A 25,828-nucleotide genomic window follows, 5' to 3' on the forward strand; every position below is an offset into this window, starting at 1 on the left:
TCCTTGGCATCGTAGAAAGCTAAGAGATCACCGTAGATCGTTTAAAAATTATAAAAACAGGATCGTAGAAAACGAAAAGATTGCCATAGATCGTTTAAAAATCATAAAAACGGGATCGTTGGAAACAAAAAGATGGCCATAGATCGTTTAAAAATCATGAAAACAGGATCGTAGGAAACGAAAAGATCGCCATAGATCGTTTAAAAATCATGAAAACAGGATCATAGAAAACGAAAAGATCACCGTAGATCGTTTAAAAATCATGAAAACGGGATCATAGAAAACGAAAAGATCACCGTAGATCGTTTAAAAATCATAAAAACGGCATCGTAGAAAACAAAAAGATTGCCGTAGATTGTGTAGATAGATGCAATTTTGCTAGTCCTTTCAAAGTCAACCTTGTATATTTGACTTCTTTTATTTCTGGTTTTGTGTAAAGTTCGTATTATTTCTTTTCGTATTTTTAAAAAAGCCGTTTAATTCTTTTGTTTCTGGTTTCGTATTGAAACTTCGTTCAAATTTCGTATTATTTCATTTTGTATGATAAAAAAACTTCGTTTAAGTTTGTATCATATTTAAAAAGTTCGTATAAACTTTGTTTACATTTTTTATTTTAAACGAAGCACTTTGTATGACATTCGTTTAACAAAACAAAGTACTTTCGTATAATTATACGAAAAAAACATATGAACATTTTGAGATGATCCGTAAATTAAAAACAAAATAAAAAAAGGATAAAAGCTGCTGGTTTTTTAAGCAAAGTGAAATAAATTAAAATAGAAAAAGCAAATTAAATTAAAAGTAGAAGTAAAATAAAAGTTAATAAAAAACAAAAATTAAATAAATTTATAAATAAATAAATCAATTACAGGCGTTGCCATGAGTCGCGAGCAATTGCTCGCGCCCGCGTAGTGCTCGCGTAAATGCTCGTTACTCGAGCATTCTATTGCTCGCGTAAAAATTAACATTTTGAGATAAGTGTAAACATTTTTCTCAAGAATTGATTGGTCTTTTAAGTGAAACTGAAAAGATATTTGGTTTGATTATTTTTCACCCATTGTACAACAGTTCATTCGCCATTTTATAATACACTTGCGATACGGGCATTAAGGTTAATCTTTGTTGTGCATTTATTTTGCAGTATAAAAGTGGGGGACGTTTTTAATCGTGAACCCAAAACACGATGATCGAGCGTCTACTGGTATAGCGACTCTCTCAATCTTAACTTCCTTTTCTACATGTCCAAAATGGTATTTAATGGTTATTTTTCAGGTCATAACAAGCAAATAGGAAAAAATATGCTTCGTTTTCATTCTTTATCCGCATGGTTTAAATAAAACTAATAAATAAAATCTCTTCCTAAGGTACACGTCAGGTACATAAAATTTATACAGATAAAGAAATTATACCGCATGTGGGTTTCGTTTTTAAAATTGTTAGAATAACAGTTGCGGCATAAAGAAAATAATCCATTAAATTTGGACCTGCTATGGTTTCCAATTGTTTCATCAAATGAAGAAATTATCTACAATTAAATCCATGATAAATTGTCTGTTCCGCCTGTTAGTGCAGTTTTGCAGACTTGCGTCATCCGTGCTCCGTCGGCGTTCACCTCCGCATTAGTTAAGAACCACATGGCTGGATTTCTTATGTAAGACCTGGTTACCAACGACGAAGGGGCCGGGCAAAAGAGATTTATGTCTACGTAGTTTTTTAACTAAGTCAAGAGTTGGTGAATTAGCTAGGATGGTCAGGTTGGCTATGAATAGGCTTGCTTGTTGATTTAAAGGACCAGGACTATTCAATAATTCTGAGATCTGAAAGTGTTCGACCAAGACAGAAATCTAATGGACGTTTTAACCGACGAAAGTTCAAAACGAGCTACGGACATGTCCGACCAAACTGGAAATGTGGCGGACGTTTTAATCACACCCACAAAACGATTTAGGTGTGTGCCAAGACGCACGTCTCTCCTGAAAAAGAGACTAAATGTAAAGTTTTTTTAGCGAAAAATATGGCGAGCAAAATTGCGCGCGTAGACACTCTGACGCAAGCAATTAATTGCTCGGGAGGTTATTTGCTCATGGCAAGGCCTGAATTAAAAATGCAATTAAACAGAGTTTTTTTCGTGTGGCAGTTCTCGGCCATCATGCTACAGCTAAAAAAAGATAATAAGCACGTAAGCTTATTCACAAATTTGTTTATAAACCCGGTTAAAAAAATTAGCCTTAGAAAGCTGGAATATCAGCAACACAGCTGAAAAAAATAAAGTCAAAAGATAGTAACCCATGTAATAGTTTTTGGTTAAATATATAATATAATACGAAGTAGTAGATGTGTTTATTTTTTTTTTCAAGTCGCTTAAATTTCCTTTGAAGTCGCCCAAAAATATTTGTCAACTGTCTAGACGTTATGGCACAACGTCATGCATTTAGACTGACATCAATTCATTAAATAAGAATAGTGAAGCTATTGCATTGGGCTTTTGAGTTTAAGGCTACATAACTTGAAAGGGGGGGATAACTGACATCATTTCCTGTGTGGGTAACTAGGGACTGTCTGGGACCAAATTAGTACATAATACATAACATTTTGTCAAGGTCACATGACCCAATCAATTCTTAACAGCATTTTAAGCTCTACACAATAACAAGAAGGAATTTTGGCAGGCCCTTGCCTCCTTTCCATTGTTCTTCTGCCAAGTGGATTTTTTCACTGGGCTTTATGGACTAGTTATTTATAATGTTTAGTAATATAACGAAGAATGAAATTGTATGTTGGTGATGTCTGATGATGAGATTGAAGAGTCTTGGACAGAATTTTTCGAAAACAATCATGTGATACCACCCCACCATTCAAGAGGTTCTCAAAATAACAAGGGAGCTCAAATCTTTCCATTTTGTCTTAATCTAAAGAGTTTAGAGCTGTCATTTGCAAGTAAAGTAAGTTTCGATTTTTTATTTTTTTATTTTTGGTATCTCATGTGACAGACTTGTACCAAACTATCACTTGTGCAATATTATTATGGTCTCATTTTTACAATTGCTTTTATGGATTAAAACATTGCACAATACAATTTGTTGCTGTAATTTCCAAGTCCCTTTTAGGAGCTAAAGTAAACTATAACTGTAAGGTTTTTTTCAAACTTATTTAGGCTGTTTACACTAGGAGTAATCTCTAGCTAAAACTGCGAAAAAAAGCAAATGAAAAAATTGACATTATTCCTTACAACATCAATCTAATACATATTAAATGCAATTAAATTTATAAATCCTAAATTAACACAGTCTTCCGTATTTCTAGACTGAAAGTGATTTTCAACTGCAGTTAACTTTTTATGATGCAGCTAATCATTGTTTCTTTGGAAGTACATGGATTGGTGCCATTGTTAAATCACAGATTAACTCGAATGGAGTTCACGTTTTATCACTGAATGAAGTATGGGATTTTTTAATAATTCAGCCTATTGCATGTTCTTTCTTCATGATATTTCATCATACTGAATCTAAAATGTGTAATGCGCTCATTATACATTTGCAAGGAAGCATTACATGCAAGTGGCTTTTGCTAAAGAATTGCATTTTCTTACGAACATTTACACCATTATGAATTTCATTTAGCCGCTATATTTCCACACATCTGTGAATGATTACACTACATTTGCTGTTGTGGAGTTAGTAAATACAAGTGAGTATATTTTTTTAAGAAAAAGCTGTACTGCATATATATATGCAACTTTTGGATACATATGCAGCTCTGAAGTTGCAGCTCTTGCATGCATACGCAACGTTTGGATATACATAAGCCCTTTAATTTCAGTAATGGCACTCGGCAAAGCCTTTGCTGAAGGCATTTTGTTTGACTATAGGTTTGACCATAGGTACATTTGCCAGTGTAAATCACTCAAATGCTGATGTTAATGTTGTTTGATGATCTAACTTAGGAGGGTTTGATAATTTGACTGATAAAAAATTTACTAATAAAAAACGCCACACCGTTTAACTTTGAGAAGCAATGTATAAATAATAGGAATGTTGTATATGTAGGTCTCTAAAATTAGGTATTTTAATGCATATGCGTACAAAAGAGAGGAATTAAAGAGTTGTGGTTAATAACATTTATTTCAGATGACAATGATTTTCCTTCCATGATTTTTTCATATTCATTTTACATCCTTATGTATTTTTATGTTATGAACTGTGCAATAATTGCATGTGTGCATGAAAATTCTTGAGTTATATAATTCATTTCATATTTTTTAGCTGGTAATGTATTTGAAAGTGTTGGTTGGGCATGGATTCGTGTATTTTCACAGTACGAATCTTTAACTGACACTGGCGAAACTGCTCTCCCACAGAACAAGAGGTTTGTTAGTTTTTGAAGAGTAATTGTTATTTATATATTCAAAAGTTGTAAATTATGTAAATGTGGTGATACCAAACTCCATTTGTTGAATTCAACAATTATATGTCATACAAAAATTGTATCTTTTTGGCATGCTCAGTCTTGTTAAATATGGTTTTTAAAAATTTGAACTGATTCAACTGCTTAAAATAATTTGAAAGGTCTTGCACACGTGACGTTATTAGTCTTTCTTTTTTGAAATTTGTGGCAAAAAACCATCTTTACTCGTTTTTTTGGAAATAAAGATGAAAATTTCTTCTTGTGTATTTCTTGGCAGGTTTCTCTTTAATTAAATCAAATTTGATTAATGAAATCATGCTTTAATATTACTATTTTTAGGGTGGAATTTTACCATGGATCCCCAATGGCGTTGTTGCATATTCCTGAACCTGTTGAAGGTTGTTAAATCAGTTTTATTTCTAACTGATTATGTTTTTGAATAAACCCCCTCCTTTTTCCCAATTTTTTTCAAAAATGTGAAGTCTTTAATTGTATTAATTAATACACCTATTTAACATTACGCGCGCCATTATTATTCCGCGCTAGGGAAGGGAACTGGGTTCTAAGAAGGGGTGCCTGATAAAATCTTCCTTGTGTTCTTCTTAGTTAAACTTGATGAAAACGAAGTATAAACAACACGCTTACATTTATCTATCTGCACAAAATCTTTTATTTCAAGAATTATTTATCATGCCAAGTGTAAACTGTGCTGTTATTGGCTGTTTTAATAGCACTAAGAAGCTGCGAAAATGGAAGAAGGAACGATGTGAAATTCACGAAGTTAACCATGAAGAATGTTCATGTCAGCGACCGTTTAGTTTGTATTGCTTTCCAAGCGTCCTTAGAAATAACGAACAGAGACAGCGTTGGATAAAAGCTATGAGAAGAATTAACCCAGATAAAAGTGATTGGGTACCAAAACAAAGTGACAGGGTATGCTCTGTTCATTTTGTTGATGGAACACCTTCCCAAAAGTATCCAGACCCAACACTAGAATTGGGGTACGACACTCCTGTTACTAAAAAACCTAGGAGGGAACTATTTCGACATTCTCTGGAAAAGTCATCTCTTGATTCAGAAGATGTTCCCAGCAATGAAGCCCAAGAAGAGGAACCTTGTTGCTCAAATATTTCTGACGCATCAGGATTTTTTTCACCGACAATACCAGACCACTCTTACACTATTTCTTCACCGCCTACATGTGAATCATGCAAAGACAAGAGCGAAATGATCAAATCTTTGGTCAGTAAAGTGAACTCCTTAACTGTACAAGTAAAGAAGTATAGAGGCAAAGCCTTTGAAATTGTTAAAAATACAACAATGACTTGGAGAATCATTAAAAGTGATTCCAAAATGAATTATTACACTGGTCTATCTTCTATCATGTTATTTAACACTCTGTTATTGTTATTAAAGCCTTACTTACAGCAAGTGAATTATTGGAGGGGGTCAAAACGAGCATGTTTAAGTACTAAAATAAAGCGTCAAACTAAACATGTGAAAAAGTTAACACAGCGTGACGAGTTTCTGTTAGTTTTGATGAAACTTCGTTTGGGCTTACTGACAGAGGACCTTGCAGATCGTTTTGGAATATCACCATCAACATGTTCCACAGTATTTGTAACTTGGATTAGAATTATAAGTAGAGTTTTGGGTGATGCACTTGTTGTCTGGCTGCCAAGAGAAGCCATTCGTGATAACTTGCCTAAAACATTTGCCAAAGCAGGTTATTCCAAATGTCGGGTTATAATTGATTGTGCTGAGGTGTTCATTGACAGACCAAAATCCTTAACAAATCAAGCATCTACTTGGTCAGACTATAAACATCACAATACTTTAAAATTTCTTGTTGGTATAAGCCCTTCTGGATATATAACTTTTTTATCTGATTGTTATGGTGGGCGCGCGTCTGATAAATTTATTACAAATGACTCTGGATTTTACGATTTGTTAGAAAGGGATGATGAAGTTATGGCAGATCGTGGATTTCAAATCAGAGAAGAATTAATGTTACGTTTTTGCAAATTAGTTGTTCCACCAGGTGCACGTGTAAAAAGTCAGATGACAAGTGCTGAATGTAAAAAAACTAAAGATGTAGCAAATTTAAGGATTCATGTTGAGCGAGCAATTAACAGAATTAAGTTTTACCGCATACTCAAGGGAGTGTTGCCTGTTACAATGTTACAACATGCAGATCATATAGTTAAATGCTGTGCTGCATTATGTAACCTAAAGCCTGTATTAATTAAAAAGAAACCAGAAAAAACTACTTGAACACTTTTGTAAATTTTCTTTTTTCACATTTTTTGCTTGTTTTGTTAATATTTTTACCAAAAAAAGTTGTCTAAGTTATTCTGTTTTTTTAATTATTGTTATCTACTCGTATCTCCCTTTGTTTACATGCGCACTCATTCTAATATTTCGGGCTCGCCTACCTACTTGAAATAGTTAAAGTTAATGGCCGTAAGTGTCGGAAAATCGAGGCCACACAAAAATTTATCAGAATACCTCATGGAACGTTTAAAGAAATATAAAAAAATACTGTATGTACTTAATGCCTAAATGAGAGGTAGCCTATGCCAAATACTTTTCTTAAGGGAATATTTTGATTAGAAGACACATGGTCATTTTAACGCAGAAACATCAGGCTACAGATGGCATTTAAAAAAATTGGTTGAAATGTATTTGTAAAGCACGTTCAAATCAAAGAAAGATAAATATGCTCTTCAAACTTTTATTTCTAAACAGACAAATATATACAAAAATAATTTTCGATAGCTTATGCATAAAATAAATCATCCTGAAAATATGGATTTTAAATAAAATGTGTCGTAATATTCTATAAAAGTTTTTCTCATAGAATTCCACACTTCAGGCTCAAAGTTTATAATGTCGTGCACCATCCCATGAGGTGTCCAAACTACAAAATGACATTGGGAAAAGCCAGTTACTCCCATTTGCATAACACATTGTGTGTAATATTTGTGGTTTTTGTTCAATACTGTTTTTTCTTCCATGTGCGTCAAGTAGGGTAGTTTTACGTTTAAATCCTTTGGCGTCGTGTAATTAATCGAAAAAGGACATTTTACTTCTAAACATGCTGGCAGACAACAATCACATGTTATTATTCTGTCTGGACTTGCACCAATGTAAGGTGTGTTTTTATCTAAATACAAGCCACACTCTAAAACCTTCACATTTTTATGCCCTTGTAAGAAGTTGTCTTTAAATGCATTAACAGCATTTATTTCCATTGTACGACCATATTTTAGTGCTGGTATATTAGGGCTAATAAATGACATGCCTGAAACTTTCTGGTTTAATGCCCAGATATTAATGGATCCTCCACCTCCTGATTTAACTTTTTTCATTTTTGTTAAAACTTCATGGCCTTTTGAGGCAGAGATTACATGCTTTCTAAAATTATACCAACCAGTATTCTCACTTTGTCCTTGGGTTAATTTTTCAATATGAATAACTTTCTCGGGTGTTACATATGCCACTAGATTGCATTCAAATTCAGTTTTTGTTTTTGACATTGCAAGTATGTCACTTATACTGTATATGTCTGATGGTTGAGTTACATCAGAAATACTTAAACACTCTCTAACAAAGTCAATTTCTGGTTTTGGTACAGCAGTAAATAAAATACTTTCAGGAATAATTTCTTTTAATTCGTCTGCTATTTCGTTAAGAGAAAGTAATTTCTCGCCACAATGTTGAAGAGGATCAAAGTTCTTTTTAGGTGTCGATACTAAAGGGCGCTTTCTCTTTCCTCTGTCTGAAAAGTTATCTCTGCTAAAATTCAAGTCTTTAATTTTAGTTGGAGCTACTTGCTTTCTGTTAGGAAGCCACTCGTTAGCGGTGCTTGTACAAGCTGTATTTGTAAGTCCAATTCTGACAGCAGCTTCAATGCGATATAAAGCAGCCGCAACATGATTACATGTCTGACTCATTCCAGCCATGCATGTACAATGGCACGACATTATCTTACCACTTTTTTCCAGAATTAACCATAGTTTATGGAAAGGATCGTTAATCGCTTGCGACTTTCTGCATGTACCTTTAAAAATGCAAAAATTACTTCCCGATAAATCATGATAGGCGAGAGGTTGAAGCCATCCAGATTTATAATAGCTATATGCCTTTGAGTTTTTGTAGTCATTTAAATCTGAACTACCTAGTTCTGATGGATAAAACATAAGGTAGCTAAAGATGTCAGGATACAACACCATGGGCCAAAACTTTATTCCTTCTTGCTCATCCATCCAACCGTGAGGTATTTTAAAAGGATCTGGAAGTGTTCTATCGTTTATTTTCAGCTTCTTCTGATACTCCTCTTTTAAATTACTCTCTACTTCTTGAGCAGTTTTCACAGGCTGGACGAAGTTCTCAGCTGCTGAAAACACTCGAGCAATTAGTTCTTCCTTTCTTCCACTTATCCTTAAATTTCTAACTCTCAAGTAGTTCTTCAACTCTTCGACAGACATTTTTGATATTAAATCGTAATCCATGTTTGTTTTAAATGTTTTAAAAAGTTGGTAAATAATTTGATAGCTATAGCGCGATGTTTATACTTCGTTTTCTCAAGTGTACTGAATCTTAGCGGCACCCCCAAATGGTACCGAGACTCCCGGCCGGGATTACGTAATCGCATAATGTTAAATAGGTGTATTGATGTTGTGTGTGGATTTTTTTTAACAATAAAGGGTTGGTTGTTTCTTTGGTGTTACGAAAAATTAAAAGAGTTGTTTATTATATTTAGAATATTTACATTTGAAGAAGCTAAACAATTGTACTTTGCATTATACTTTGCAAACTCATGAAGTTTTAGAGAAGATTAGGCATTTACTTCCAGAGAATGTGTTTCTTAGTGGGGATGATTTTGTGCCAGGAGTTGCTGAGGAAGGAGAACAAGGTACATGTATATTTTCGATAGTCTGAAAGACTGATCTGAAATTTACCGATGAAAAAGGTGATCATTATTTTGTGCAGGATTTGTAGTTGGTCTGTAGTTTTAAAACATTGCAGTTGTTACTTGTTGCATTTTTCTGTTTTTTTTATACAGATGATGGATTAATAGATATTTTAAAATCACCTGTGCCAATAAAATGCTGGCCTTGTCACTTAAATAAGGTGAGGATTATTCAACTTTTACTTTCCAATAAAAAAGATTTATGTACAATCGAACTGTTGTTGTTTTTATAGCTATGCATTAATCTTCTTCCATCTGTTGATAAATTCGAAGAACAACTTTGTGAACTGTTGCAACAAGATAGACTCGTAAAAGATCTTGTAACAGCCGATGGTAGTGTTATAACGATTTGTGAACGCAAACTAAAGGTGGGATAAATTGTTTAGTATAATTTAAGTTGTAGTTATGGCACAGTGCAGAGTAATACATACTATTTTATTATTTTTTTATGTTTCGTTTACATAAATAGAAATATAAGAGAACTAAAAAATAAAAAATATGATATTTTCAAGAAAAAGTGCAATAATTGTTTATCTACCAAGCAGAAAGTCATGGTGTTTTGTTCAACAGCAAATAAAATTATTGCAAGATAATATTATGTAATTTAGGCCGTCCTTAAAAATTATTTCATTTGTCGTTTTCCAACCGACTTTTGCAATTTCTAGCCATCCACAAAAAGTTTGGTTCCGGATTTTTCAACATTCTTTTATTTTCCCAGTATTTTGCTGATTTCTGACCCAAAAAACAGTTAAACAACTGACTCAAATTATTTCTACATAAAGTATAAGTATAGTTAAATAAAAAATATAGCAAACAAATCGGTAAGTCCAGAGGTACAAAAAATAGACCCAGTGTAATACAGTAAATCGAGGTTCATGAGAAGCCCAGAGTAGACAGCAAAAAAAATCTGCCAAACGAGCCTGCAACAAAAGTATAAGTTGAAAAAAGGCAAACCAACAATTAATTAAGGACGGCCTTATGATAAATTTCCACATATAGAATAATCAAATTGAAATAAGTCTACTTCTCTTATGTCTTATAAATATCTTTGAAATCACAGGTGAACTAAACACCTAAACATTCTCGACATGGAGAGCACTGGATCCCTTATGACCAAATGGAAACAAAAGAATTATTTAACCATATTTTCATTTTGGAATCAGTTTTCAAAAAAGCTTTCTTTTTTTAGGAATACATTAATTTTAATCAATCAAGAAAAAAAGATAAGCTTTTTGTTTGCTATTTCAGTAAATCAAAGAAAAAAATATGTCATATTTTTGCCTTGTATAATTAAAAATAAGTAAAAATTGCACTTATTTCCTGAAGGAAATAAAAATATAACATATATTTTGTGTAGATTAGTTGAATGCAAAAAAAAATTCAGCCATATGATAGCATATGGCAGTTATTCTGCCCTTTGAAATGAGTACTGCACTGACAAACCACCACTGCATTTCCTTTTCCAAAATAAAAATTTCCTAAATCTAAACCATTGCTTCACATTGAAGCAATGATTTAGATTACCTCATTTCAGGACAAGTCACTGAAATAGCTTTTCCCTCTTTTAAAAACAAATTGTGAGCATATATATGAGCCTACATGGAAATTTCCTTCCTTCTCTTTTTTTTCTTATTTCTGGAAGACATGCTTCTAAGCACTTATACCAAAAATATGCCATAATCAGGCTAAATTTTAACTTAAAACACCTTTGAATATAACTACAAATCATTATCTTGCTGAAAGGTCTTTACGGCTGATAATAAGTGTGAAACAACTAAATGCAAATCATTTAACCATTTTGATTGTTTGTTTTTCTGCAGGTTGGTGTGCACAATGGTTGGAAGTTTGTGAAATCACCTCATATTACTTATCTGGAGAAAGAGTACCCAAACACAATGTCAATAAAGTCCAAGAAGCAAAGTTTAAGGCCTGGTTCAACTAATTCAACAAGTAATGCTATGTTAAACTTCTCTTTTCAAAAGAGCACATTTTTGTAAAATTAGTTAACTAAAACTTTTCCCTTATTTCATCAAAAAAGGATTTAAATACAAATCATTGTTCTTGATTTTTAACAATTTTTTTAAACAAAAAAATTAATGATAATGTATTTTCCTGTTACAGGCTCAACTAATTCTATTTATGAAGCTGCTATGAAACTGATATCCAGTATTTTTAATACAATTTCCATTTAACTTGCTGTACATGGCAACCCTGAAGTACTTTTTTTTTCATTTATAGAAGAATGTTCAGGTTTAATTTTAACAAGTCGTTTGGAACTGAATGAGATGATAAAACACCCATTGTTTGCTATTGTTTTTCAACTGCAATATGTGGTTAACGTACCAGTCATACAACCTGAAATACCAACTGGAAGAAGGGCAAGAAGTAAAGTAAGTGTACTATTTGTGATTCTGTCTTTTTTCTTCTTGTATTTTTTATCATAAGCCATTACGTATAGAAAAGCTATAGAAATATAGTTAAAATTGTTAGTGCTTAAGAATTATTGTGATGCATAATCAGCCACTTCAGAGCTTTTGAAATTTTTCACTGGCTATTTATTTAAATAAGGAGTTCTAATTGACAAGTTGATTTTCAGAGTTACTTGTATCTTACATTGTAAAGGTGGGCATTTTTAAAAGGAGGGGGCTTTTAGAGATAGATGTGCATATTTTAGATGGCTAGCCTCACAAATATTACAGGATATACCTTTTCTAATATTTTCAGGAGGGACTTATTTGAACTATTTTCAGGCTTATTTGATGCTTTGTTGTATCACGTTTTTTACTTTTTATTTTTAAAGTTTGGTTCATCTTTTGGAAGTATGCCATTAGCGAAGAAAGTTGAGATTGCTCTTCGGTCTGTGATTTGGGTTCCATTTGAAAATGGAAAGATGAACAAAAGCAACATTGCGCTTGAATTAAATGGTGGTACTGGTCCCAATCCTTTTGGTAATATGGTTTTTGCAGAAATGTACGAATTTCCTGAAGACTTGGTATGTTTTAAGATCATTTTTTATTGCTACTTTGGTGATAAAATTATTTATAGTCCAACAGAAAGAAATTACAAATAAAAATGACTTAGGCTGACTTTGAGCTAATAATCAGAGAAAAATCAGTTTATCCATGTGAAATGTGTATTTACCAATTCTTTTTCTTTGCTATCTTTGACAGTTTTTGTATAAATCTATCGCAGTGCCCAACGATTGCAAAAAAAATTTTGTTTTGTACTGAATTACTAGTATATAGTTGCAACTACTTCCCGCCCTTGTCTACCATGATACGAGAGTTGTTCTTTCAAAGCTGATACATATGCACCCTTTTTTTTCCAGAGCGATGATTAGCCCCAGCACCAATCTTGACCCCAGGGCTGGTTATCTTTTTATAAACCCTGAGGCAACACGCGAAGTACACAATGAAACGATACGCAGTGCATTTTATCTGATCACGTGTGCACATTCTACCTCCGCAAGCTTCTATGCTAGGTTTAAATCTGCAAGTTACATGCACATTCGATTTTGTTTCTAGTGGATTTTTTCAAGAGCAGAAAACAGTCTATAACTATTAGGATTCAGAAAGAATAGCAAAATATTTCCAGTTAAGTTTTTTAAAGAATTATTTTGCACAGTATTATATACAGTGAATAATGGCTGAATTTCTTCCTACATTATACCTCGCTATCAATTAGATTATATTTATACTGTTTTGTATGCACAATTGAAACTTTCAAAATGTTTAAAATGCAGTTTGTTAAGCATTTAAAATAAATCCCATCAAAAACTAAGATTTTAGGACAAAATAACACTTTGTTCAGGCACGTACATAAAAAATGTAAAAGTATATATGATACAACATAAAATATAAAAAAAAATCAGGCCAACGGTTACCATAATAGTGCAGCTTTAATATTTTTAAATCAAATTAATAGGTCAAAAAATTTAAAGGCATAATCTATAAAATCTGCTAAACAAACTACTAAATCTGCAAAAACAAAGTCTATTGATATATGCATCAGTTCATGTTAATGGTGGCAAGTTTTTCTGCAACTTCAAGCCAAAAAACCTTGTGGTTTACTGGTTGTAAAGCATGAGAAGGACTTTTTCTTTAATCAATTACAAGTACGTCATTTATTATTCCAGTTAGGATCTCCATCAAATTTGTCCTCTTTTTGACTCTAAAAAATATATATAACTGATCAAATAAGCAATCCATAAATGAAGTTATAGTTGAAGGATTAACCAGTCAAATGCAAGTAAAACAGACAAAAATCATTTGTCAACAACTACTATAATGGGTCTATTCAAAAATGTGTACGTACTATAAATCGTCAATCTTATACTTCATTGTATGTTTGCTTTTGACTTACCCTTTTCCCCAATGTACAGATCACCCCTGCCTGAAAAATCAACTTAATGATTATTAATTATAACACGTTAATTGAAAAAAGGACAATATTGGTAACTGCGGCAGGTTTAAGGTATTAAAGTTGAAATAACCAGGCATTTTTTTTGCAGAAAAGATACAGAAAAAAACTGCAATAATATTTTAAAGCGTAGATATGTAAGCCCTTCGAAGACCCTTTCCCCTTGTACACTTTGATACGCTATTAGACTACCTCTCAGCCTCCTTTTTCTTTGAGCATGCTAGCTACATTACTTTTTGTAAACAACCCCATAAACCTTTGTTGCTGTAAGCTAAATGGACATTTTTCATGGTGGGTGGGTGGTTTCGTGAAGAACGCCAGGAGCAGCTTTAGAATTTGTACAGAAAAATCTTGGTTATCATATAAAAGCTGCAAATGCAGATACTCATTTTTAAAAGAACAAAAATATCCAAACATCATTTGAAAGCTGCAAACGCAAATACGCAATGTTAGCTACACACAAAGAATGAGAATTTCCAAGTGGACTCTGAGTAAGTGCGTAACTGTGTTGCATTTTTTATATTTTATTATATTTTTTTGTGTACATTTTCTGAAGTTTAGCCGAACGTTAATTGGGCTTGTGGAAGAGTGGGAGTGCTCTCTCTTTCCCAAATCCAAACTTACACATTCTTTTCGTACAGCTGAAATTTAGGGGACTACTTTACAGGAATTTACAGAACTTCACTTAAAGAAAAACAATTAAAATACTGCAGCTACTTACATTACATAGACATATAGCTAGCTACCTCCAGGGTGTAGGCTTTTTAGCAGTGTTCAAATGATGAGTCCAGCATGGAAATTGATCCACTAGCTATCAACATTATCAACAAAGTGTTTTTCACAGCTATGTAATGCAAGAATGTATAAAGTTGTCATCATTAAAAGATTCGTCCAGATCACTGTCATCATCGCGTTGTCAGTTACACAGTGATACTCACTCAAATCTATGGTCGCCCCCATGACAGTTTGATGTCACAAACCTGGCCTTTAAGTACAAATAATTTTTCTTAGGTTTTATTCGTTTATTTTAAAGTTTGTGCTACTTTGAAGCTGTACTACTTAAGTAGTTTGTTTACACGAAATCAAGTAGCACAGCACGAAACGCAAGATTTCGCTCAGCAAAAAAATTTTTTTATTCATGCCTGGCGGACTAAGAGCCGCCCCATGGGGCGGCAATAAAAAAATTTGATAATTATGTTACCCAGACTTTCCCATCTCATATATTAATACCTGTTTCCTAATCAAAATTGATGCCAAGTTGCTATTTTGTGCTAAAGATGATTGAAATAGAGATGTGAGGAATTCGTACATTAGATATATAAATTTCCCTGAACTTCTGAATGGGCTATCGATCATATTAATTTTAAATTCTGTTAACTGTCAGTAACTGCTTAGTGCGAGCCAAATAAAATGATAACCATTATATATTTCTAACCGATGCGCTACACTGTATCATTTGCCTAACCATGAAAACAAGTTTTAATTAGTTTTTTTAAATTAGTTTTTGTATTTCAGCATTTTGACTCGCTTGGAAAGATTTCGTTTGACTTTGTTCAACCGAAGTTAAAAAAAGCACAAGATGTGTCACCGAATAGATATCTTGCACCATTGGAGCAACCTTTTTATCGTTCTTATTCTACCCCAACTACTGATGAAAGATCTATCTATACTGATACTGACATCAACCAGATATCGTCTATTGGTAACAAGCCTCCAATACCACCTGCATTCCAGCAGTCCCAGTAAGTTCAACTTGCTTTTACTTCATTAGAATTGTATCAATATAAGGCCTGAAACGCCCTAAAATATCCCATTTTACGAAACTTCGTGCAGTGGCAAAAATTGTCACACATGGTAATTTTTGATTGCCTAAATGTCGTGACTAAAATGTTAGGATTGAGACCTTTTTGCACACTGTGCACAAATATTTTTTAGTATTTTTATGCGGCAAAAATTTTAGCAATTAGTTAACTTTTCAAAGTGTAACTTAGGTTATACAGATAGGCAACATAACAGAAATGAAATATTCACAACAAAGCTGTATTTGACTAATTGCGATCTATACAGTGGACAATCTGAATCCTTTTAAAAAACTGTAGAACAAAATTATCATGTCATTAAGCTTCAGCACATTTTTATACCCAAATTTTTTTCTGACACCTTGTCCGTGGACTAGTGTTCCTCTATTTCTGTGATGTGATGTCTGCAATTTTGTTTAGAATGATGACTCCGCGTTATGTGCAACAAGTCCAACATTTAACGGAACTACCACGTACTCAACAATACACCCCTTTGATCGTATCAGCTATGGAAACACCAAAGTAAGACAGCTATTTTTTCTTACTGCTTGGTCTGAAATATAAACACCTAAAATTTCAATAGCTATAAGACTAAAGTGTATTTTTTCCATACGTCTTTCTTAAGCTAGCAATTTGCCATAAAGCAAAAAGTAAGATGGTGTTGCAGTTTTTAAATGTGTACTTCTGTTTGTCTTTAAATATTAATGTTCTTGATCAATAAATTTAGGCCAGTTGCATTAAGTCGAGTTGCACACTCTTTGTTACACACAGTGGAGTATCCGAAGATATCAGACACACAGGGAAATCACCCTTTCATTGTCGATCCCCAGGAGATTGTGAAATATGAAATTGCACGTGAGAATCGAGATCCTTTGCATGCAAATGAAATTATCTTGCAGTTCCTTGCAGCATCAAGGTATAATTTCTGATGAGTCTTCCTGGAAAATTTTACGAAGGTAGTCTTCTGAAATAACAATATATCCTGCTTAGTTTTTAGTCAATCCAATGCCCATACTTATCATTTCTGCTATTATTGAATTTATAAAATTTTATGACTGAATATTTTAATAACACATAAAACGGTGGTATTTAAAACCTCATTATCTAAGATTGCATTCGGGAAATAATTTAAAATTGATAGAGTAGAATTTTTTTCCGTTTTTTATATTTAGTTTTATTTGTTCCCTTTTTAGGTGCGGTCATAGAACTGCTTTTTTCACCTTTCAGTTTTATCGGTTTCCGCAGACTACTACAGAAAGGTAATATAGCTAAGTTTCTTACTGTTTTTTAGAAATTTAATTTGTTACATCTTGCTCAAGCTGCTGCTGTTATTATTATTATTATTATTGTTGTTGTTGTTGTTGTTGTTGTTGTTGTTGTTGTTGTTGTTGTTGTTGTTGATGTTGTTGTTGTTGTTTTTGTCGTTATTTTATTGTCGTTATTTTGTTGTATTGTTTTTTATCTCTATATTATTTTATTTTGCTTATCTTACCTTAGGTTACATTTAAAAAAACTTGATGGTGCAGATAGGGTTCATGGAGACATTCCTTTTATACTACAAAAAAGCACCAGGGATGGAAAAATATCAACACACTCTCCTCCGGGATTAATGGTAAGAAATATATACATCTTGTTATGTTAGTTTTCATTAGAATTTTCATTTGGTTATGTTTTTTGTAGCCGCGTGTTTTTGTGATCATAAACATTCAGGTTGACATGGTTGCATTCAGTTTAATATGGCGAAAGAGTAAACAACAGATTAATGCTGTACTTGGAGTAAATGTTCAAGGTTATAAAAATTTATAAAAAATGAAAGTAATGTTACACCGCTTTCTGGTAAATCACATCCACGTTTTTTATTCTTTATGAGCAGCATTTTATAAGCAGGTTAAGGCTCAAATCTTTCAAGAAAGAAAAAAAGCAACTCGCAAGCTACAGCTTGAGTCGATAAAAATAAAAAAGGGGCAAAAACAACAATAGTTTCTGAGACGTATATCGAGATCTTTCTGCGAAAAATGCAATTAAAACTAAAGTTTGACTTACATTTGTAAACACGTAAATAAAAAAAAAAAAATACACCTTGATTAAATACTAATAAGATTGATTTTATCCCTAATAATCACATCCTCAGCCAAAATTTGGGAGTTCTTATAAAAACATGTAAAATAAATCTCCTATTTTTATTTAGATAAAATACACTGTGGATCCTTCGTTTTTGCAACCTGGCGAAAAAACTTCATTTCTCAAATATCTATTACAGCAAAGACTTTATATAGACATGTGGGATGGAGACTCGCTTCTGCTCATTGGTTCAACGTCGATCGCTTTAAAGCACCTCCTTCGACAAGGTAAACCCGCTGTGCAAGTGTCAGAGGAGTTGGATGTGGTTTTTATGGAATATTCAGAAGATAATCCAACACTAGCTGGCGATGTGTTACAAACTGGTCTTACTCAGCCTCCTGGTGTAAAGATTTCTTTGGAAGCGAAACTGTTTCTGCGATTAGCCAACATAGGTTGTCTACCTGATACGAATTCTGAAAAACTGCAACAACTACCACCCTCTTTTAACTCAACTGTTGTTCCAAGTGCTCCAATGTTAACATCATCACGAAATCCCTCTTCTCAGCAGTTTAAAAAATCAGCAACGTCCACAGCTAAATTGGTTTCTGACTGCGATGCTGAGCTTGCTACTGTTTTGCTGACGAGAAAAGACGTGCCTGGTAAAACGAAGAAAATGAAAGAAAATGAAGGAAATTTAATACGCAAAAGGTGAGGTGTGGTGACTTATAACGGCTCCTGTAAGAGTTTGATTGAGTCAGTACAGGATATATGTCTTCCTAAAGCTCATTCAAGAGTTGGGAAAGTCAGAATTATTAGCTAAATTAAGAACTAAAAAATTCTCCCCTCCTTGGGGAAAACTTCTCAGGCGAATGTTTGAATGCTTGTGCAGTGGTTTATTTGTAATATATTTAGACATTAAATAACCCAGGTTTCTTACCTCAAGTTGCTTTACTACTGCTAAGCTTTATATTTAGAAAAATAGAAAGAATGCAAGCAATTCGTCAGCTGAATGGTGGTGAAGAAATACCTTCGCCTTTCATAGTGAGTTTCAAACTTTTCTTGTATTTGAACGTATAAAGAAAAGATTTTAAAATATTTTTACAAAACTTAGGCTTGATGTCCAGGATATAGCAAAGAATTTTTTTTGTGAACGGCGTAACTAAAATCCTAAAAACATCTTTTTTTTACCTAATTTTTTTTTTTGTTTGTTTGCTTTTTCTTGTGACTAGATGTTTAGTTCGTCTTTAGATTGACAACTGTGGGGAAAAAACTTTCCTCACAAATGCACGATCGCGAAAATAATAGAAAGAAAAAAACATTTAGAATTTCTTCATTGAAGGTGATTCTTTCTCTTTTCAGCTCCAGAAAGAAGAGAAAATTCAAAGAACGAGAGATCTCAGAACAATCCAACTGTACAGGTGAGAATTAATTTATTTATTTATTTATTCAACCAGATCTGACCGGCCTAGCACTCAATGAATGGAATTCTCATCGTTTGTAAAACCGATTTGAAACTCCAGTCCTCTGTTGAGAATCTTTCACTGTACAACCTTGGTTAGACTTAATACCTTCTACTTGCTCATTTCTTATTATTGTGAACAGTACGTAAGCTTTTTATTTTAACTATTTTGACTATTTGCCGTTGTTTCTTATTGACAGAGAGAAGTACAAATCAAACAACATTTTATCGATCTTGGAAGAGAACATCACTACCCATCATATGATTCACTCTTCATTAGGACATGCAGAATTTTTTGAGTTCGCTTTGAAGAATCCTTATCCCAACGATCACGTGGTCATGATTACACTCGACGATAAAGAACTACAGTAAGTTCTTACTAAATCTAACATTACTTACGGAGGAACTAATAACCAATTTGTGTTTCTCGCCCTCTTACTCTTAACTAACTTCAGCCACGTGATATCCTATTTGTTCAGCACTTCGCATAGAGATAATTGATATCTTCATTGCTGTGTTCACATAGTGTAAATAGTTAGTAAGGGCCTGTAATATGTACTACAAAATCACCACAATGCATTTGTAAAGCTCACCTCTCAAATAAATGCGCGATTTGTCAGTTTTAAAATAACAAGTGAAAATCAACAGTTAGGTTAACTTTCACCAAATTTAACAGGTGTAAACTTTTGTTTTAATTTTCTAAATATTTTTATCTATTTAAAAACAAGCTTCGACTAAAAATGGTGACACTTGCAGAGTCAATAATTTAGTATTTAATAAGTTATCCCTTCATTCTTGCTAAGAAACTACATAAGAAACTTTGGTAGTATAATTTTTAAACAATAAAGAAATACCTTGCAGTCCTAAGCTTGTTACTAGGATGTTACATTGATCGAGCCAAAATTACATATTGTTTTGTTATTCCTAGAGTTGTTGTGAATCCACAAGAATGGCGATATTTGAAACAACAAACGGAGACAAACACAGGTGTGTTAATACCATCTATATTTGCTTCCTTCTGATGCATCATATGTCTAAATTGTTGCTTAGAAATGTTCATATTTTTCAAATTCTTTTCAGCAATCGAGGAGCAAATGTTCACGTCATCAACTGAAGCGGGTACTAAACTGTTCATACGAGCAAACGAAACTGTTCACGTACCCTTTAAGTTTCAAAGTTTCACTTCGCAACACATCGCACCTGAAATGGTATTGTTTTTTCTGTTTGAACATGTACTAAAACTTGCTTACTTCAAGCAGCTGTATGCAAAGACTTATCTCTCAAGGGTTAACATTTTTTTTATTCTAGGGTCCGTCTCATCCTTTGTACACAAAGTCCAATGATTATTCACTACAGACTTTTGGGAAAGATACTACTTTGTCATCAAAAGATATAAAGGCAACCTATAAATCTTTTTTGACTATAATTCTAGTCTTTTACGTCTTTTAAGCACCGTCCTTACAATAAGCGTCCAATCAGATGTTTCACAAATAAAAGCTCTACTTTTATTTTTATAAATCTATCTAAAGACTACACCGTCCTGTGTCGTTGTACGTCATGTGTTGTCGTACGTCATGTGTCGTTGTACGTCATGTGTCGTTGTACGTCATGTGTCGTCGTACGTCATATGTCGTGTGTCGTTCATTTCAAGTAGATGTACAATTTCTGTCTTTCCACATGATAGTTTCGCGTTAAAAAATTGTCTTAAGTGTTCCTGTTAAAGGAGTGTTCTTGTCAGAGGAGAAGTTGTTGTATCGACATGGCTAGAGCTGGTCTTTACAACGCGTATTCTATTTTGTATGTTCAGGAAAACAAAGTAAAGGGTACCCAAAAGGTTTAGGTTCATGGACGTCCAGAATGCTAATTGGAATAATTATCATATAATGGGGAATATAAAATTTTACCTGCTTTTATTGAAGTACAAGGTAGAAGGAATATGAAAAAAAACAGGCGGGATGAAAAGTAAACATGAGTTGTAATTTTAGGTTTTATTTCATGGTAATGAGAGCAAAACACTGGCAATTCTTATACTTCATGTCGAACTTCACCCTCACACGATCAACCAAACCTTTCGATTTTATCAACCTGAGCAAACCTTCTTAAAGAAAGCTATTCGCTTGCCACCGTGGCATACGCTACCAGGTAAATATTATGTCAGTTAAACAGCCTGATAGTTTTCTCGAAGGGTCGATGTTATGCTGATTTAGAAAGATGTATTATGAAGGAAAAAATTTCGCGAACAAACAAATGCCTTAAATTCGGAGAAAAAAACTTTAGCACGCGAATAATCGCGCGCGTATTACTGAAGTAAGTTCACATCTAGGAGATGAAAGTTAAGCAATTGTCCTGTTTAACGGAGGGAGGGGTTTTTGCGACAAAACCTCGACAAATACTTTTTAAGACAGAAAGTTTCGTGCAAAAAACTCCAAAAAATTCGCGAAATTATAGATGATTCTCTACTAAAGTTTTTTTCTACTATTTTTTACCTATTATCAAATAAGCAGTGCTTAGGCAGTGCTGCACCCTTATCTTTAATCTTTAATCCCTCGCGACATACAACGTGATTTATAGCATAAATTCCCTCCACCTCCCCCATTCCTCTCTTCCGAACTTCTGAATCACGATAAAAGTAACGACGGGGGTAAAACTCTGAAAATATATCAAAATTTAAGCTTCTTGTTTCACATTTTTCTTTAACCGTTCATCTCGAATGGTGAAATGTTTTTCATCGAATCCTGATGAATTGAAGGTATGTGTGACCAAGGTGAAACTGTCCAATAGAAACATCACCTTTTGTGTTTCCTTTCATGTCGGAAAGATTTTGTTGATTTGAGTTTTTAGGAAAGGTTTTTAAAAAGACATTTTCTTACGTTGAAATTTCAAAGGTTGGAGCAGATATAGATAAAGTAAAGAGAAAATATGCACATGCCTATTTTTTTATCAGGTTCGTCCATACTTTCTGACGGCACTCCTCCTCGTGTGGTTGCAAAATGTAGTGACGATGGAGCGATCTGTGAAACGCACCAAGTTGTAAGTTATACTAAAAAGGATTTCGTATCGTATCGTTTCAAACCCTTAACTGGGTTACTTATTAATTTCTTCTTTATTTTTAGCGCGTCGGCGAACCACACGAAGTGTTCATTAAGGTTCCATGTGGTATTTCACCTAGCGTTAATAGATTCTTTATTTTGGTCTTTATGTAAGTACAGTACCTTGCGTCGAAATGTTAAAATTTTATAACCCTTTTTGAAATTATTCGAATTGTAACCGTTCATGCTATTAAACGAATTTCCGATTGATAAATTGCTTCCGAAAATTTAGTCTGTCCTTTTTGGTTTAGAGATAAGTATTGTACCAAACCATGTCAAATATGGCAGTTCTACGTGCATTCTTTGCAAAGGTATGTTACATGAAAAGCTATTTCTTATGTTGTCATAACAACAACCTTATAAGCAGAAGTGTATTATGGTTGTGTTTTAGAGTTGATATCAATGCCACGGAAGGACAGAGCAGCAAGCTCTCCATCCTTCTAAAAGGGACGCAATCATCTCGAATGGTGAAATGTTTTTCATCGAATCCTGATGAATTGAAGGTATGTGTGACCAAGGTGAAACTGTCCAATATAAACATCACCTTTTGTGTTTGCTTTCATGTCGGAAAGATTTTGTTGATTTGAGTTTTTAGGAAAGGTTTTTAAAAAGACATTTTCTTACGTTGAAATTTCAAAATCTGTAATAAAAACTCAATCTTTTAGGCTGTTAAAATTTTAAGATGTTTTTAATCCAACCGTTTGTCATTGCTGTGATATAAAATTTTTGTGATGTAGGTAGCGCCTCAAGATCATTTCATGTTGATGTCAAACGGCGTACAAGAACTATGTTTCACCCTACGACCACTAGCTTCTGGTAAACGAATGATGTTTGTGAATGTAGTTGGTAAGTTTATATCACTTTTAAATCTATCACAACGCGTCCTACTTTTTCAATATGGTAGAATACATAGAAATTCTACATGGGGATACAGCAAAAATTTATTCTTTACTTAAATGTTCTCAATTTTCTGTGAAAAATATGAAATTGTCCTTTTTTAATTGTTTTGTACTATTAAGTGTTGAAAATTCTTATTAAAAGTCCTCAAAGTGTGTTCATAACTGCTTTTGGCCACAAACTTTGAGATTTGCCCATTTATCTATAGACATTTTGTCAAGGATTTCTTTGGTCCCCCAAAAATTGACAGAAAACTTATCGTTAGAACTGGCTGTTTTGAGGATATTAACAATAAGAGCGTGAAGATCGCTTAATCTGGTTGCTGATTTCTTATTTAACAGCAAGTTTAAGTTTTTAGTGCAACTAATTTTGTTCTTCTGTATTTAATTAGATCAAGAATTCCACCAACTGGTAAAATCTTGGCTTGTTATGACAACTTGCTCTCCTCCTGTGATAACGAAGTCATTTGAAGTCCATTTAAGAGTTGGTGGTGGAGCAGGCTCAAACAAAGTAACTTTTTTACCTTTCTTAGTACTATTTAATACTTCAAAATAAATTTTAAATCTGGCATTTACTATTGTTCTTTAGAAAATATCGTTCTTGAACCCCTACCCGGTGAAAAAGAACTTTTATTTTAAAACAAATCGTGATGATTTGGTTCAGTTCAAAGAAGATGGTGTATTGGTATGTCGATTGTGTTTGCTTTAAAAGACTACGAACCGCTTCGCGTGGTTCTAGCGATGTACTCAATTCTCTTTTTTCGTCTTCTTATTTTTGACGGTAATAAGTAAAAAGTGCCGTGACTTATCAGGATTAGTAGATGGCGAACTACAGTACGTTTAAATTGTAACAGCTCTGGTGAACTTTACTATCGCTCAAATTTACTTTCGTGTAAGTCACTAAAGTAAAGGTATTACAACAGTTCGTAGCAGTCATTTTAAGCATTCGCATAATGTTTCATTCACTGAAAAAATAAATAGTAATAACACTTATTTTCTTTTCCAGCTGGGAGGAGGAGAGACGCATAATATTGGTCTTTTTTTCTTGCCACAGCAGTCGGAGGGCTCCACCACAGTGCTTATTTTCATCAATGATCGCGATGGTAAAAATGAAGAGACGTTTTGTGTTAAAGTGACGTATATATCCGATGATAAACGTTAAGCCATGAGTTTTGTTTTTAAATGTATCGTTAAGTATTTATGCTAATTTATACTGTATATAACATCAAATTAGGAATTTTTATCAAAAGATTAGGATAATTTAATATATTACTGCGAAATTTTGATCAGGATCCAAGATTATAGAACCTTTAGGAAAAGGACGACCGCCTTCATTGTTGATCTACAGATTGTAAAATCTCAATTAAGCAAATTTTGGTTGCGATCGTTGTAATGTATACATTGGCGTGCATACGCGCATTTAAGAATGATGATTAAAAAAAAAGATTATTAAATTCCTTTTGAGGACACTTCGTGATCTCCTGAGCTCTCGTTTGTCACTCTGTCATGTATTTTCAAAATATTGTCGTAATGATAGAGAAAGAAGTCAGGAATGTCAATAATTTCTTTGGTATGTCATAAGAATGTCAAAAAATTTAGTGTGGTAAATCAGAACCGTTCTAAAAATTGTCAAGAGTTAAATTTCAGTTCTGTTCCAACACATAATAAGGAAATAAGGAAATTTTAGTCAAAAACTGTCAGGAGAATAAGAAGTTGGTATAGATTGCACGCCATGTGATTATTTACGATATAAGATTATTTCATTAACACAAAAATGCTAAGTAAAAGTTATCTGAAATACGGGAATGTTGCATTAATAAAGATTTCCATGACACAATACCAGCTTAAGCGTAGTCACGTTTATTCAATTTGCTTGAGACGCAGGAAAAGCGCGTTTTTGCAACTTCGTAGAACTTCACTTAAAAGAGAAATAAGATTTTCTGCGTCTTACCACTATGCTGACAACATCAAAACCTCCACGTGTAAGGTGGCATATCGGAAAAGTGGGACGCCGGACCCTGTTAAGTCGGGACTCAGGACGCGGGATCCTGATATAGGGACGTAGGACACATAGTGCAGCAAAATTTAGTTCATACAAAATACTGACCTACAGTATTATAAACAAGATCATAAAATCTTGGATTCAGCAAAGCAAAGCCCACACCTGCGCGGTATGAAAGTCCGTAATGCAATTTTTTTATAAAGAAATAGGCGGTTGAAAAGCATTCTTAGTACTGTTAGGTTGTTTATTCGCCCATGTCAGCATTTTTAAAATGCAATAAAATTTCTCCATAAAAAAACAATGCGTAAAGAGAATTGCTTAACGTGCAGAACTTATTTTAAAATGTAACGTATCAATTTTATACATGTTATTGCGTCTGGTGCAAGAGTTTTGTGAGTGGATTACCAGCTTCTGAAAGTATGCATTAGCATTACCTTGGTTTTGCAAAAGGTACTTTTACCTAATTGTAAAAAATACACAACAACATGGATTTATGTTTGCATTGATTAATGATCGGGGTGTCCGACAACGGACAATTTTTTGGCATGTGGATTAACATTCCCGAGCACAAAGTGTTTTTTCTTCAAAATACTGAACACAACGTCCAGGTCCTTGACCGGGTGCATCAAAGTCTTAAATTTCGTAACTTCCCTTCTTTATACCAGCTAACGTAAGGCATAGACGCAGTAAATCAACTCGGCGCATATATTTCATTTGAAATCTA

The 25,828-nt window shown here is 33.5% G+C and overlaps 1 protein-coding gene across 1 annotated transcript; it reads left to right on the forward strand.

Annotated features, from left to right (window-relative positions):
• The first annotated feature begins 2,506 nt into the window (after window positions 1–2,506).
• LOC130662584 (nephrocystin-4-like) lies at window positions 2,507–24,371 on the forward strand. Its single transcript, XM_057461475.1, has 32 exons — window positions 2,507–2,942; window positions 3,304–3,438; window positions 3,621–3,687; window positions 4,263–4,365; window positions 4,744–4,802; window positions 9,170–9,322; window positions 9,473–9,540; window positions 9,613–9,747; window positions 11,200–11,329; window positions 11,618–11,769; window positions 12,180–12,371; window positions 15,314–15,540; window positions 16,018–16,119; window positions 16,325–16,513; window positions 16,791–16,856; window positions 17,095–17,209; window positions 17,786–18,366; window positions 18,633–18,699; window positions 19,018–19,076; window positions 19,318–19,485; window positions 20,046–20,104; window positions 20,198–20,325; window positions 20,426–20,515; window positions 21,103–21,259; window positions 22,062–22,147; window positions 22,231–22,316; window positions 22,458–22,517; window positions 22,598–22,709; window positions 22,944–23,052; window positions 23,495–23,613; window positions 23,692–23,787; window positions 24,109–24,371. The coding sequence occupies exons 1-32, from the start codon at window positions 2,775–2,777 to the stop codon at window positions 24,262–24,264; spliced, it is 4,194 nt and encodes a 1,397-aa protein (XP_057317458.1). The 5' UTR covers window positions 2,507–2,774; the 3' UTR covers window positions 24,265–24,371.
• Window positions 24,372–25,828: the final 1,457 nt, after the last annotated feature.

This window comes from Hydractinia symbiolongicarpus, chromosome 10 (assembly GCF_029227915.1).
Source record: "Hydractinia symbiolongicarpus strain clone_291-10 chromosome 10, HSymV2.1, whole genome shotgun sequence".
Lineage (NCBI taxonomy): Eukaryota > Metazoa > Cnidaria > Hydrozoa > Anthoathecata > Hydractiniidae > Hydractinia > Hydractinia symbiolongicarpus.